The sequence below is a fragment of the Alligator sinensis genome, unplaced genomic scaffold, assembly GCF_000455745.1.
Source record: "Alligator sinensis unplaced genomic scaffold, ASM45574v1 scaffold325_1, whole genome shotgun sequence".
NCBI lineage: Eukaryota > Metazoa > Chordata > Crocodylia > Alligatoridae > Alligator > Alligator sinensis.
Genome location: NW_005842118.1, coordinates 2,183,830 through 2,196,809, shown reverse-complemented (window position 1 = coordinate 2,196,809; position 12,980 = coordinate 2,183,830). Strand labels below are relative to the sequence as shown.

Below are 12,980 nucleotides of genomic sequence, written 5' to 3'. Positions count from 1 at the left end.
GGCGGCAGCCCCCACTGCCAGACGGCTGCAGTGGCTAGAGGGTGCAGGGAACTCTCAGGGCTGCTTCAGCAGTCCAGCTGGCACAAGGGGTAGTGTCCTTAGGTACCAATTGGCTGGGCCCCAGAAGCTCCTGACAGTGCGTAGCCCTGAGCTACTTGCCAGGGCAGCTTTTTGTACTGATGGGGCCAGGACAGGGCATCTTTTTATACTGCAGGGGACAGCCCAGGTGCTGGCCCTGGGCTCTAGCTCTCCCTGGCTGCAGATCCAGGAAGAGCCAGGCAGGGTTATTTTGCTCCAAGTGGCACAATTTGCCCCACACCAAAGTGCCTGTCCAGTCATGTGCACTGAGGCTAAAGGCCCCAGCTCAAATTCGCACCACTTCTATTTGAGCTGCTGCAAGTGCATGTGCTTGCATGTGTGGACGTGCCCTACTACTGTTAAACATGTGCTTCTGTATTCACTCAAGTATATATCCTGTCCTGAATTATGGGTATTTTTTTGTAAACAAAATACTTTGATCTAAAGTTGGTGGGAGTTCTTAACTTCATACATTTATTGTTGTGAAATTCTCTAAGACATGACAATGCAGAAAAAATAAAGCCAGGAAGCACAGAACATGACACTGAGCATTCTTTATCACACTTATAGTTTCATAGTAGCTACGGTCAGGAGGACCTGAACAGATCATCTAGCCTGACCCCCTCCACAGGTAGGAATGAATGCTAGGTTCACAAGACCCCAGACAGGTGATCATCCAACCTCCTCTTGAATTTGCCCAAGGTAGGGGTGAGGACCACTTCCCTGGGAAGTTGGTTCCAGATTTTGGCCACCCTAACTGTAAAATATTGCCTTCTGATCACTAACCTAAACCTATCCTCCATCAGCTTATTACCATTGTTCCTCATCACCCCAGGTGGTGCGGTGGAGAAGAGGGCTCTACCTATTTGCTGTTGATCTCTCCTGATGAGTTTGTAGGCATATCTTTAACCATGTGCATATTTTCAAAAAAAATTCAAGGATTTTAGTGCTTCAGGAAAATTAGCTAGTCAGGTTAAGGGTCTGTTTACTGAGTTCACTGGTCCTATCACTTATTAAATAAGAGTTCATTTCCACAATGTATTACTTTCCAAATATTAAATTATCTATTGTAGATTTAGTTGTTTTCCAAAACAGCCAAAATCTGGACTTGCTTAGGTCGACTGCAAAAGCCCTGGAGTAAAGACAAGCTCCTATGTTTTTTCATTCATAATTAATACAACGTATACAAAATTGTAGATAACAACATTTTAGGAATGAATGCAATGAATGCAAATTGCATTTGTAATTCGGTGAGTACAGAACTATAAATAAGAGATTTTGCCATCCCTGTGTTGGTTTTGTATGCTTCTAAATTACACAACTCAAACAGATTCACACGTACCTTTGTGAATCTGGCCCTAAAATATTAAATGAGTAAGATTGTCAGAATTAAATTAATTATGGAAAATAAAGAGTAGCTGTGCCCAGTCTTGATCGGACAATGCAGGGCAGTATCTGAGAGTAAGGATTCTCATCTCCTTTCTCCTCCTCTTACTTGTCCACCTAAGAACTACCTGGCTTGCAGCTCCAGACAAGCAGGAGCTGGACATCTGAAGTGATTCTTCTCTTCAACTTGGTACAAGTGTAAATAAAGACAAGCAGTGATAATACTTCGCCCCTGTGCTGTCCAACAGACTTGTTTGTTTGCATGGTTTGAAGCACTCCTTGTGCCTTTGAAATCCTCCAAACAATGAAGCTGCAAACATTTCTGGCAGAACAATCACTTTAAAAAATGACTCTCAAAAAAAAAAAAAAAAAAAAAAAAGAAAGAAACATCTTTGGAGTGCTTCATTTTGAAGTGCTTCATGAAATGTCTGTACCCTCCAGTGGTCCTCTAGCATCCCACAGTGCTTTGTTCCCCATCCCTACTGCTTCTCGTCTCCCCTGGGCTGCAGAGTACCACTGCTATGTGCCTTCTTAGCCATTTTGAAGTGCTCCAGATAGGGGCCTGGGGGAAAGAAGAGGCAGGCAGAGGGTTGGAGTGCACAGCCTTTACAGGCCAGCATGTGTTGAAGCATGTCAAATTTGTAGTTCTGGGATTTGGAGCACTTCAAATGCATGTCTATCCATACCCTATGTTTACAAGGCATGCATACTTTATGTTTACAAGACTTAAAGGGATGTGCAGCAAGGAGAGGAAAAAAAAAAAAATCAATTGCAGTGGTAGAGTTCTGAGGAAAATGGTTCCTTCTTGAGATATATTTCATGTTGCTGTCCTTAGGGATATTGTACCTATGCACTGCTGCTTACTTCAGACCCTATACCAGAGTTTGGTTAGGTATGACTTAATAAATTCATGTTCTCTATTGCCTGTCACCTTGTTATACTCTAGTTGCTTGAAATGTTTGAAAATATTTCAGTATCTTTCCAGGTATGAAAATGGGATAGATTGGTTTGTATTTCTCGGTGTCCTAATTTTTCTTTTTTGATCTTGTGGGATATGTATATATCTATGATCTCCATGGGCACGTCCAGATGAGCCTGCATGTGCTTCTTGCAGTGTCTCAAACTCCCTTGAGATGCTGCAAGAGGCATGTGTGGGAACAAAAAAAAAGTTTCCACCACTGCAAATTTGCAGTGGGGGAGCAAAATTAGACCCCTGGATATCCAGGGGTCAAAGAATACCCTGGGGGGGGGGGGGGGGGGGGGGGGAGAGCTGTCCCAGACCATGCCCTGAAGCAACCGGAAGCTTGGTCCTCCACAGAGATGCTCTGGCAACCTGCCAGAGCAGCTCTGTGGTTGGCCCTTTCCCTGTTCCTGAAGGGCATATGCTTGCATGTGTGGATGTGCCCCGTGTGTTTTCAAGGATAAAAACTTAAGACTGCAATTATTTCAGCCATTTGCTTGCATATTCTAGGTTGAGTTTCATTAAGCCCTGCTGGTTTGAAAACATCTAATGATCCAAGTAACTTCTAACTTGTAAGTAAACCGAGTAATCTTTAACTTGTTCTTTCTCTACACTAGGGTATCTGCCCCCGTGTCCTCACTGCTAATAGTGATTGTCACCTGATAGTTGACCTTTTTATGAAGACTGGAATAAGGAAGGAGTCACGGCGCAGGGTCCTACAGGATGGCCGTGATCTCCCCAAGGCCCCCTTACCGTGCCAAGTCAGCCCACTGGGCACCCTCGATCCTTTCCTGCCATGTCTTTGATGACAAAATATATATTTGGGAGGCTGCCTTTTACGCCCTCTTGGTCACGTTTTGGTGGACACTCGGACCCCATGGGATTCCTGGACCCCTTGCGGGTCCTGCTCTGCAATGGGTGCTTCAGGGGCACCCTAGCCTTATGGGCTATGCGTGGCTCCAACCACCCCTTTACCACGCCCCAAGCCTTGCAGATGTAACTGATGTTGTTCAGTCTCTCTCTGCACCCTCTCTGGCGCTCGGGCCCTCCGCAGCCCCCTCCTCTCCAGGGCTTCTCACCATAACGTTGCCCCCTCCTCTCCGGGGCTTCTCACAATGCTGTCCTCTCTCTGGGGCTCACCATACCTGCACTGGGGCTTCTCATCAACGCCCCCTCTCTGGGGCTGGGGCAGTGCACCCTGAATGCTGTGCCCTTGCTGGTACTGGGGTTCCCACACTGCTGTGGGTCCCCTATGAGGCCTCCTCCAACCCCTAATAGCCTCACCCAAACCACCAGTCTTAAACAGTAAACAAAATGCAAGCCCCTCAGCTATAACATAAACTGAAGCCGCCCAGCTATAACCACATTACTCCAAACACCCCAGGGATACTCTACCCTTTAGCCGGCTTAGGTTGTACCTGCGGTCAGGTCACTCTGCTCAGCTTTGCTCCAGGAGAGCTCATTCCCCCCTGGCTGCTGGTAGGAAACTGTTCTTGGCTTCAGCCCCTAGGGTTTATAAGGGAGCCAGGCCCTGCCCCTTTCAGTCAGCTGACCACCGGCAGGTGTGGGCACTAACTATTCTGGTTGCCCTGGTGATCAACAGCTGGGCTCCTTCTTTCCCTAGCAGTTTCCCCTCTTTAGGAGCAGGGCACCTAAGTGCTGTGCGACAGAAGGTATTAAACATTTCAGCCTTTTCTAGATTGTCCTTTGTTAGTTTTCCATTCAGTACAGGTTCTACACTTTCCTTGGTTTTATTCTTTCTTCAAATGTATTGAATATGAAATCAATTATAGGTTTGGAAGGGACTTAAAAGGTTAGCTAATTCAACCCTTGCACATATGCGGGAAGTGTCATTTCTAAGCAATCCCATGTAGGTGCATATCCAGCTTCTTCTTGAAAATGTCCAGTGAAGGAAATGTTGACATTTTTCCAGACAATTTGTTTCATTGTCCTACTTTTCTTAGAGCTTTTTTTAAAAGACTTAATCTAAATTTGCTTCATTTAAGTTTCAGTCTATTGCCTCAATTTGTCTTGGCTTTCCTTGACTGTTGAGCCTTTCCAAGTATTTTTTTTAAACAAGCAAATACATTTTTCAACTTCTTATGAGAATTTATAGTTGTAATTTTAACACATTTAAATCTTTTCAATAATGATGTGAGTTGTATATTGTCATTTTGTTATCTTATAGCATTCTTTTTTTTTCTTCTTCTTTTTCCACCATATTTCACTATCTTAATTTATGCTACAACTGGATATTTTATTATGAAAGATTTCAAACAATAAATCACATGTAGTTAGATAAAAGCATGGGAAAAAACTATTTATAGTGTCATAATTAAATTAGTATGGTTATAAATACAAAAAGCGATTGCGGAAGAATCATTGTTAAGGGGTCAGAAGTAGCCCTAAACTGCTCTCATTGTCATCTTCCACAGATTTATTTAAGTATCTCTATGTTTATTGAAGCATGTGCTATCAGTTTACGAGGTAATTGTGTCCAAAACAAAGTGTATGTAGTAACACATTCACAGCAATTATGTATCCAATCCCCACCCCCAACCCTCATCAATTTTTAATTCCATTAAAATCTTGGTCTAGAGAGATATTATAAAAATAGGAGGATATTTAACATAAAAGGAAAAGAAGTGTCCAGGCCCCCAGTCCTGGAAGAGCTTGTGCATATGCTTAACTTTCTTTTGAGTTCAGAAATAATTTTGATAGATTGAATTTTGTGGGGTACAAAACTAATGCAGAAAACCCTATAACAAATTCTGTGATAATTAATAATTTATTTTTGTAGCTTGTGTGGCTTGAGGCAAAGGGTCAGAATTTTACACTGATCTGTTCAAGTCGATGGCAAAACTCCTGTGGACTTCAGTGGGGCTGGGATTTCACTCTTGAAAATTAGCAATCCTGTGGTCTCTGGTTTTTTCAATACAAAATGCATATTTTTTTCTTTCAAAGTTGAGGCACAAAATTATAATTCAAGCAGTGATAGTTTTAGGCCCTAATCTAGCAAAGCACCTAAGAATGTATTTAAAATTTAGCATATATATTACACTGTCAGAATTTAGATCTATGATGACAGTCAGATTTTATTTGGTATCCTGGATGCTTTTGCATTGCAGGCAGATCTCACAGTTGAATGTGTTTATGTGACTTTGACAACTACAAATCCCAGGGAGCACTGCAGTTATACAACCTGTGCAACCATACTGTCATCATCTAAAGAACCAATGAAAGCAGGGGAATTCAGGAGTCTCATATGACATTTCACAGTATTAAAAAGCGTAGCACTCAGCCGCAGACCTGACTGTCAATAACACTTTTGCCAGTGTTACCTTTAAGCAAGTGTGTGAGATCTCTAGCGGAAGTTTCTATTTTACACTTGTTGAGTCTCAGCTGTTGAAGAAAACACTGCTTGCCTAGTCCAAATGGATGCGATTTTGAACTACAGACTAGAGGACATGGAAGATTATTACAGTTTGCTAGGATGTAGTGAACTATCAACGGTAAGACTGTCCTTTTGGCTGTTCGCCATGTCAATGATAATTTTGGGTTTTGTGTGTAGGGAGATTTTGAAATTAATTTTAATCTGGATAGATACAAATACTTAGAATGCAAAGTGTACCTCCTTTCTTCCCAAGCTATTTTACGTGTTAATACCTTTTCATCTGTTAATCTTAGCAACTGATTTGACCATACTAAGAACTGGGAACATAGCTCATATTAAAGATGCTCTAAAGTTAAAAATAGTGTTTTAGTTCATTAGGTTAGTTCAATATGTGATGTTAAAATACATTTTTAAAAACTTGTAAAGTGGTTATTGTCAACTGTCAAGTTATACAAGTATAATAATATTCTTAAAAACGTAGATATAGACCATGCAACTAACATAACAAATGTGAAAATGTTCTTATCTTCATCAATAAGTAGCAATGCACTTCCATTTCTAAGACAATTTTATATCACATTTTAGAAAAATATATCCATTGCTTGGGAGAAAAAAAAAGAGAAACCCTTTTTTTACAGCATGATACTGTGAATATTAAATATCTGCTTTCAAGACTTTTTTGGTAGCAGCTACGTGTCTGAACATGCTGTTGAATGATATGTTCCAAAACAAGGGTTCCACTACTTCCTAAAGGTATCTATATTAGAGTACTTAATAATTCAAATTCAGTGACAGGTTAAAATATTATCATCATCATTTATGCTGGTGAAAGAAGGATAGGGGCTAGGCATTTTTTTTCTTTCCAATATTTCTGCTATAATTAATCTGATAAATATGCATACATTATTTGTTTAGTAAATAAAATTACATGCTCTTGTCTCTATTAATAAAAAAAATTGGAGATTCTTGATGTACACCAAAATATATTTAAAACATTATTAGAAGAAATATAGAATTCTTAACCTGTTATAGAAAGCAATTTTAAATATTTTCTGCTGTGATTTCTTATAAAACATCCCAGAAGGGGGCAGTACTAAAGTTTGTTATTTTTGCATTTTTAGCAAGCAACAAGGATAAACAAAATAAATCTTTTTAAAAATCTTGGCAAGAAATGTATATTCTAAGCACATATTATACTCTGTGTTTTAAATTACTTTGAAGTGGAAAACAAAATGTAGTAATTGCGTGTTTGATTCCAAAAAGAAATCTGTAAAATATTATGCATAGAAGTAACAGATGTTCTTAAATTATTGTGCCTTGTGAGTATGAATTGCACATGTGAGATGATGGCTCTGCTGAGTATTGCAATTACTTTCTCATACGGAAAACACATTTCATATATTTTTAAAACACATTAGATTTTTTCAACATTTCTAATATATTTTACATATTTCAAAATTGTCACCTTTTATATACTTTAAATATTTTTAGCAGCATACATATCCAGGATCCCATTTTTACACATATGCAGAAACAAGCCTACTCATGCAGCTCCTAGTATGACACTTGATCCTGCAAGATGGTGGTTACTCTGGTCCTGATCAACCAAACATTTAAGCATTTGATTAACTTTGAGGATGAGAAGTCCCATTGACTTCAGTGGAAGTGAATGCTCTACTGGATTGGGATTAAAGTATTTAGCCTCCTGTAGGATTGAATCTATAAAAAGTAGAGAAATGGAAAGAAATTGCAGGCATGGTATAGGAGACCATTTTTGACAGAGCCTGTGGTGTCTGATACATTTGCAGGCTTGAGAAAGGGAGGGATAGTCCAATCTATAGCTTTCTACCAAAGGGGATATTTCTGCATAGTTATTGGATTCCTTTCTTGGTAAACATTTGGTACATTTTTTTTAATGATTTTTAATTAGTGGCTTTCATGGTATTCATGTGCATGTTATATGAACAGTTGAAAAATAATTCAATGGCATTTTTAAAATACAATCTGTTGATGTAAATAGCTTAATTTGAAAACCCTTTATATAAGTAGACTGTAGATATTCTTTGGTAACAAAAATATCTTTGTCGAGCACCAAGTTCCAGCAATCTGTCTGTAATAAATATATATTTAGGCTTCTTTACATGTGCATTCATATAAAGAAAAAATGAGGGCAACAATATAAAATGTAACATTTTTTAAAGTACCATTGTTATCTGTGTGGGTTTTTCAGGCATCTGGTATATCAAAGTCCCCACCCGGCTTCCTCACTTTTAAATTGCTGTGTGGGCTGCCCGGCTGAATGGCACACCTGGTATTTAAAGCCTGCAGGCCATGAACCAGTGTGGGGATAGCTTCCTTGGCCTTGATTCCAGGCCCCCGCCTACTCCCACCCCGGGGATTGCAATCCCCACCCTTGCTGCCCAGGTGGATAGCAGGGGCCACATGTAAAGCCCTGCTGGCCAGGAACTAGGCTTGTGGACATCTTCCCAAAGTCTTATTTCTGATCCCCTGGCTTTGCAAACCCATCCCTGCTGCTCAGCTGGGGCTCTGATATGAAAGTGGGCACAGGACTTGCAGTGCTGCTTTCTCCTAGTACCTAATGCAGAGTAGACTAAACAATACCACAATCTCTGTGCGCATTCTGCACACTGGGGACTCCAGTGTATGAGGAGCTGGTGGCTGCTCCTTCCCTTCCCTGCCTGTCTACAAGAGGGGAAGAACAGCCTACTCCAGACTGAGGTGATCCTGGTCTTTGAAAAGCATGGGTGTATTCCCCAAAGCTCAACTCCTCTTGGTCCCCAGGAGGACTTAAGCCATGGGGAAGTGTTCATCCATTCTGTTGGGAGAAACTCTCTTTCTCCCAGGAGCCTTTTTACCTGCTTGGAGTTGGGTTATTTTTCTCCTAGAACCACCATTTTTTATTCAGGAGAAAGTGTGTAAACACTTGCTCATTTGTTGTTTCTACTTGGAGAATAGTTATTCTCCCACTAATGCCATACTTGCATGTGGCCTCTGTGTGTGTGTGTGTGTGTGTGTGTGTGTGTGTGTGTTGGGGAGGGGTGTAACGAGTCTGGTCCTGGAGTGATGAGGTCTCTTGCCTGATTATCCTCTAGCTTCTAACTCTTCACCCGCTGGCTGCTAACGGTCCACCCCACTGTTATCTTGCCTGCTGTCTTTGATGTTGCAATTTCATGAGGGTTCTGGGGTAGGGCCTTATCTGAGCTGACACATTACCTACCCTTGGCCCACTTTAATTTAGTTGGGTTCCTCTGCCCAAGGTCCACTGTACTAGGACCCTGGTCTCTCGGGACCAAACTCCCATCGTGTCCTCATGGGCTCTGGGCCTGTGCCCCTCTCAGTCTTGCTACCAGGCACTCAGTCCTCTGGCACGCAGCAATCCTTCTGAAATATGTGGGCTTCTGTCCCATGCAGCCCACTGTGACCCTGACCCTGGCAGTTGTCTGTGTTGGGTACCCTTATAGCACTCTTGTGGCCTCCAGTCTACCCCTTATAGTCACACTCAGTCCACACCCAGTCTTCCAGTATAAATGTAAATCAAAACATGAGCCTCTGCTCCTAAACACAAAATTTTTTGGTCAGGGTTAACCTCACCCCGTAGTAGTCCCAACACAGAGGCTTAGAGCACTTATCTCTTGCAGCTTGAAGTGCAGGGTTTCTTCCACCCTTCTGTGGCACAGAGTCCTCCCTTTGCAGGTAGCCCAAACTGGCTTCTTCCCTGGAGCTCTGTCTCCTGCAGATGCTATGGCCAGATTGCCTCTTCTGGGCCAGGCCCTGTTGTTATGATCCTCTCCTTGGGTCAGCTGACCCTCCACTTCCATCCCAATCACTGCCTGTACCGGGAGCAGGCAACCCTTTTCTTTAAGGCCCCCTTTGCCATTATAGGCGCATCCATACATGCAAGCACGTGTGCTTGCAGCAGCTCAAATAGAAGTGGTGCAAATTTGAGCTGGGGCTTTTTGCTTCAGCACATGTGCTCGGACATGCACTTTGGTGTGGAGCAAATTGTGCCGCTTGGGGCAAAAACCCTGCCTGGCTCCTCCCGGATCTGCAGCTAGGGGGAGCTAGAGCCCGGGGCCAGCACCTGTGCTGTCCCCAGAAGTATAAAAAGCTGCCCTATTCTGGACTCAGCAGTATAAAAAGCCACCTTGGCAAGTAGCTCAGGGCTACTAGCTCTCAGGAGCTTCTGGGGCCTGGCCAATTGGTACCTAGGGACACTACCCCTTGTGCCAGCTGGACTGCTGAAGCAGCCCTGAGAGTTCCCTGCACCCTCTAGCCACTGCAGCAGTCTGGCAGTGGGGGCTGCTGCCTGGCTGTGACCTGCTGTGCACCTGCCAGACCTGGATGGGGACTGCATAGCCAGTAGAGGCATCTGCCCCTCTGGGCCAGCTGTGCCTGCAGAGTTTCATAGTTTCATAGTTTCAGGGTCGGAAGGGACCTAATAGATCTTCTAGCCCGACCCCCCGCCAGGGCGGGAGAACAACCCAAAAACACAAACAAAACCACTCACCCTAAAAACAAAAACGGGACTCAAATGAGTCCAGCCAGGTAAGTATCCAGCCTCTTCTTAAAGATCCCCAGGGTAGGGGCCAGCACCACCTCCCTTGGAAGTTGGTTCCAGCTCCTAGCCGCCCTGACTGTGAAGTAGTTTTTTCGGATGTCCAATCTGTACCTCCTCTCCATCAACTTGTGCCCATTATTCCTTGTTATGCCAGCAGGGGCTAGGGGAAACAGCGTCTCCCCCAAACCCTTCTGGTTCCCCCTAGTGAGTTTATAGACGGTCACCAGGTCCCCCCTCAGCCTTCTCTTGTGGAGGCTGAATAGGTTCAAGTCCCGCAGTCTCTCACTGTAGGGTCTGCCCTGTTGTCCCCGGATCATGCAGGTGGCCCTCCTCTGGACCCTCTCCATGTTGTCCACATCCCTCCTGAAATGGGGCGCACAGAACTGGACACAATACTCCAGCTGCGGCCTGACCAGCGTCGCATAGAGGGGGAGGATCACCTCCCTGGCTCTACTCGAGATGCACCTGTGGATGCACGACAAGGTCCGGTTAGCCCTGCCAACCATGACCTCGCATTGTCGGCCCATGTTCATCTTGGAGTCAATAATGACACCAAGATCCCTTTCCGCCTCCGTGCTCTCAAGTAGGGAGCTCCCCATCTTATAAGTGTGCTGCTGGTTCCTACTACCCAAGTGCAGCACCCTGCACTTGTCCGTATTGAAACGCATCCTGTTCCTGTCTGCCCACCCCTGTAACCTATCCAGATCCTTCTGCAATCTCTCTCTCCCTGCTAGCGTGCTCACCTCCCCCCAAATTTTGGTGTCATCAGCGAATTTAAACAGGTTGCTCTCCACCCCAACATCAAGATCGCTGATGAAGACATTGAACAGCGCAGGGCCCAGGACCGAGCCCTGAGGGACTCCACTACCCACCTCCCCCCAAGTCGAATATGATCCATCCACCACCACCCTCTGAGTGCGACCCTTCAGCCAATCTGCAATCCATCTGACCGTGTAGGCATCTATGCCACAGTCGCCTAGTTTACTAATTAGGATGGGGTGAGAGACGGTGTCAAAGGCCTTGCTGAAGTCCAGAAAGACTACATCCACCGCGACACCTGCATCCATGGCCTTTGTGACCTGATCATAAAAGGCAATCAGGTTGGTCTGACATGATCTCCCCCTAATAAATCCATGCTGATTGCCCCTGAGCATCATCTCGGATGCCGGCCCATCACAAATGTGCTCCTTGATGATCTTCTCAAAGAGCTTCCCCAGGATTGAGGTAAGACTGACGGGCCTATAATTGCCCGGGTCCTCCCTTTTCCCTTTTTTGAAGATGGGGACCACATTAGCTACCTTCCAATCGTCTGGCACCTGGCCCAAGCACCACGATCGCTCGTAGAGCCGTGCCAGGGGCCCTGCAATAACCCCAGCCAGCTCCCTCAGCACCCTGGGGTGGAGAGCATCCGGACCCGCTGACTTGAACGCGTCCAGCCCCTCCAGAAGCTCTCTAACCCGGTCCTCCCCAACCTGAGGTCTGAAGGCGATCCCCTCGCGTCCGGCTTCTATCACAGCAGGGAAGTCCCGGTCCCTGCACAAGAAAACGGAGGTGAAGAATTGGTTAAAGAGGTCCGCTTTATCCTCTGACGCAACCACCAGATTGCCCCGCATATCCTGCAGGGGCCCCACATTACCCGGCGCCTTCTTCATCCTCCCAATATATTTGAAAAAGGACTTTTTGTTATCCTTAATCCTGGACGCTAATCCGAGCTCTATCTCCGCCTTGGCCTTCCTACCAGCCCGCCTGCAGGCCCGAGCAGAGGAGGTATACTCCTCTTTGGAGATTACACCCCCCTTCCACCGGGCGTACGCCACCCTTTTGGCAAGCAGGCATTCCCGGACACCCTTGGTGAGCCAGGGGGGCTTTTGGACACTCCTGCCCGCCTTGCTTCTTGTCGGGATGGACACCCCTTGGGCCCCGAGTATCGTTTCCTTAAGGAACGACCACTCCTCTTGGACGCTGAGTTCCTCTGCCCTCAAGGACCCCAGTTCCTCTCCCACTAATCTCCTCATCTCACTGAAGTTGGCCCTCCTGAAGTCTAGGGCCACCACCTTGCTGCGGGCCCTTGACACTCTACGCTGGATGGTGAATTCCAGCATGCGATGATCACTATTGCCCAGGTGGTCAAGAACCTGGAGGCCTCTTACCAGGTCGTCGCCTGCGGCCAGGACCAGGTCCAGCAGAGCATCTCCTCTGGTGGGACTGTGCACCTCCTGAATCAAGTGGAGGTCCTGCAACTCGGCCAAGAACCTCCTGGAGCGGTCCGTCCCGGCTGACTGCTCCTCCCAGCAGATGTCCGGGTAATTAAAATCGCCCATGACAACTATATCCCTTGCTTTTAGCCAACTCTGTGCCTGCAGAGTTGGCCTCTGTGCAGCACTACTGCCGCATTTGCCCCCTGTCCAGCCATCTGGGCAGCTGTTGCCCAGAAGAAGTTCCAGGTGTGGTGGCCTGCTTTGAACTGTCAGAGCATGTTCTCCTGGCCCCATTTGGCTAGGTCAGCCACAGCCAGCTGGGTCCAAGGTGCCCGCTCTGAGCAGGCAGGGTCCTGCCACTGGCCTCCCTAGCAGGAATTCTGG

At 45.3% G+C, this 12,980-nt stretch overlaps 1 protein-coding gene and 1 long non-coding RNA gene across 2 annotated transcripts in view; one reads left to right on the top strand and one right to left on the bottom strand.

Moving 5' to 3' along the window:
• LOC106722255 overlaps positions 1 to 3,862 on the bottom strand; it is a 17,627-nt gene extending 13,765 nt beyond the window's left edge. Inside the window, exon 1 of the long non-coding RNA XR_003094339.1 lies at positions 3,844 to 3,862. This is a non-coding gene — a long non-coding RNA (uncharacterized LOC106722255). The remainder of the gene's footprint in view (positions 1 to 3,843) is intronic.
• Positions 3,863 to 5,695: 1,833 nt separating this feature from the next.
• DNAJC12 (DnaJ heat shock protein family (Hsp40) member C12) overlaps positions 5,696 to 12,980 on the top strand; it is a 30,209-nt gene continuing 22,924 nt past the window's right edge. The window contains exon 1 of the mRNA XM_006024808.3: positions 5,696 to 5,937. Coding sequence (XP_006024870.1) covers positions 5,860 to 5,937 — 78 coding nt within the window. The 5' untranslated portion in view covers positions 5,696 to 5,859. The remainder of the gene's footprint in view (positions 5,938 to 12,980) is intronic.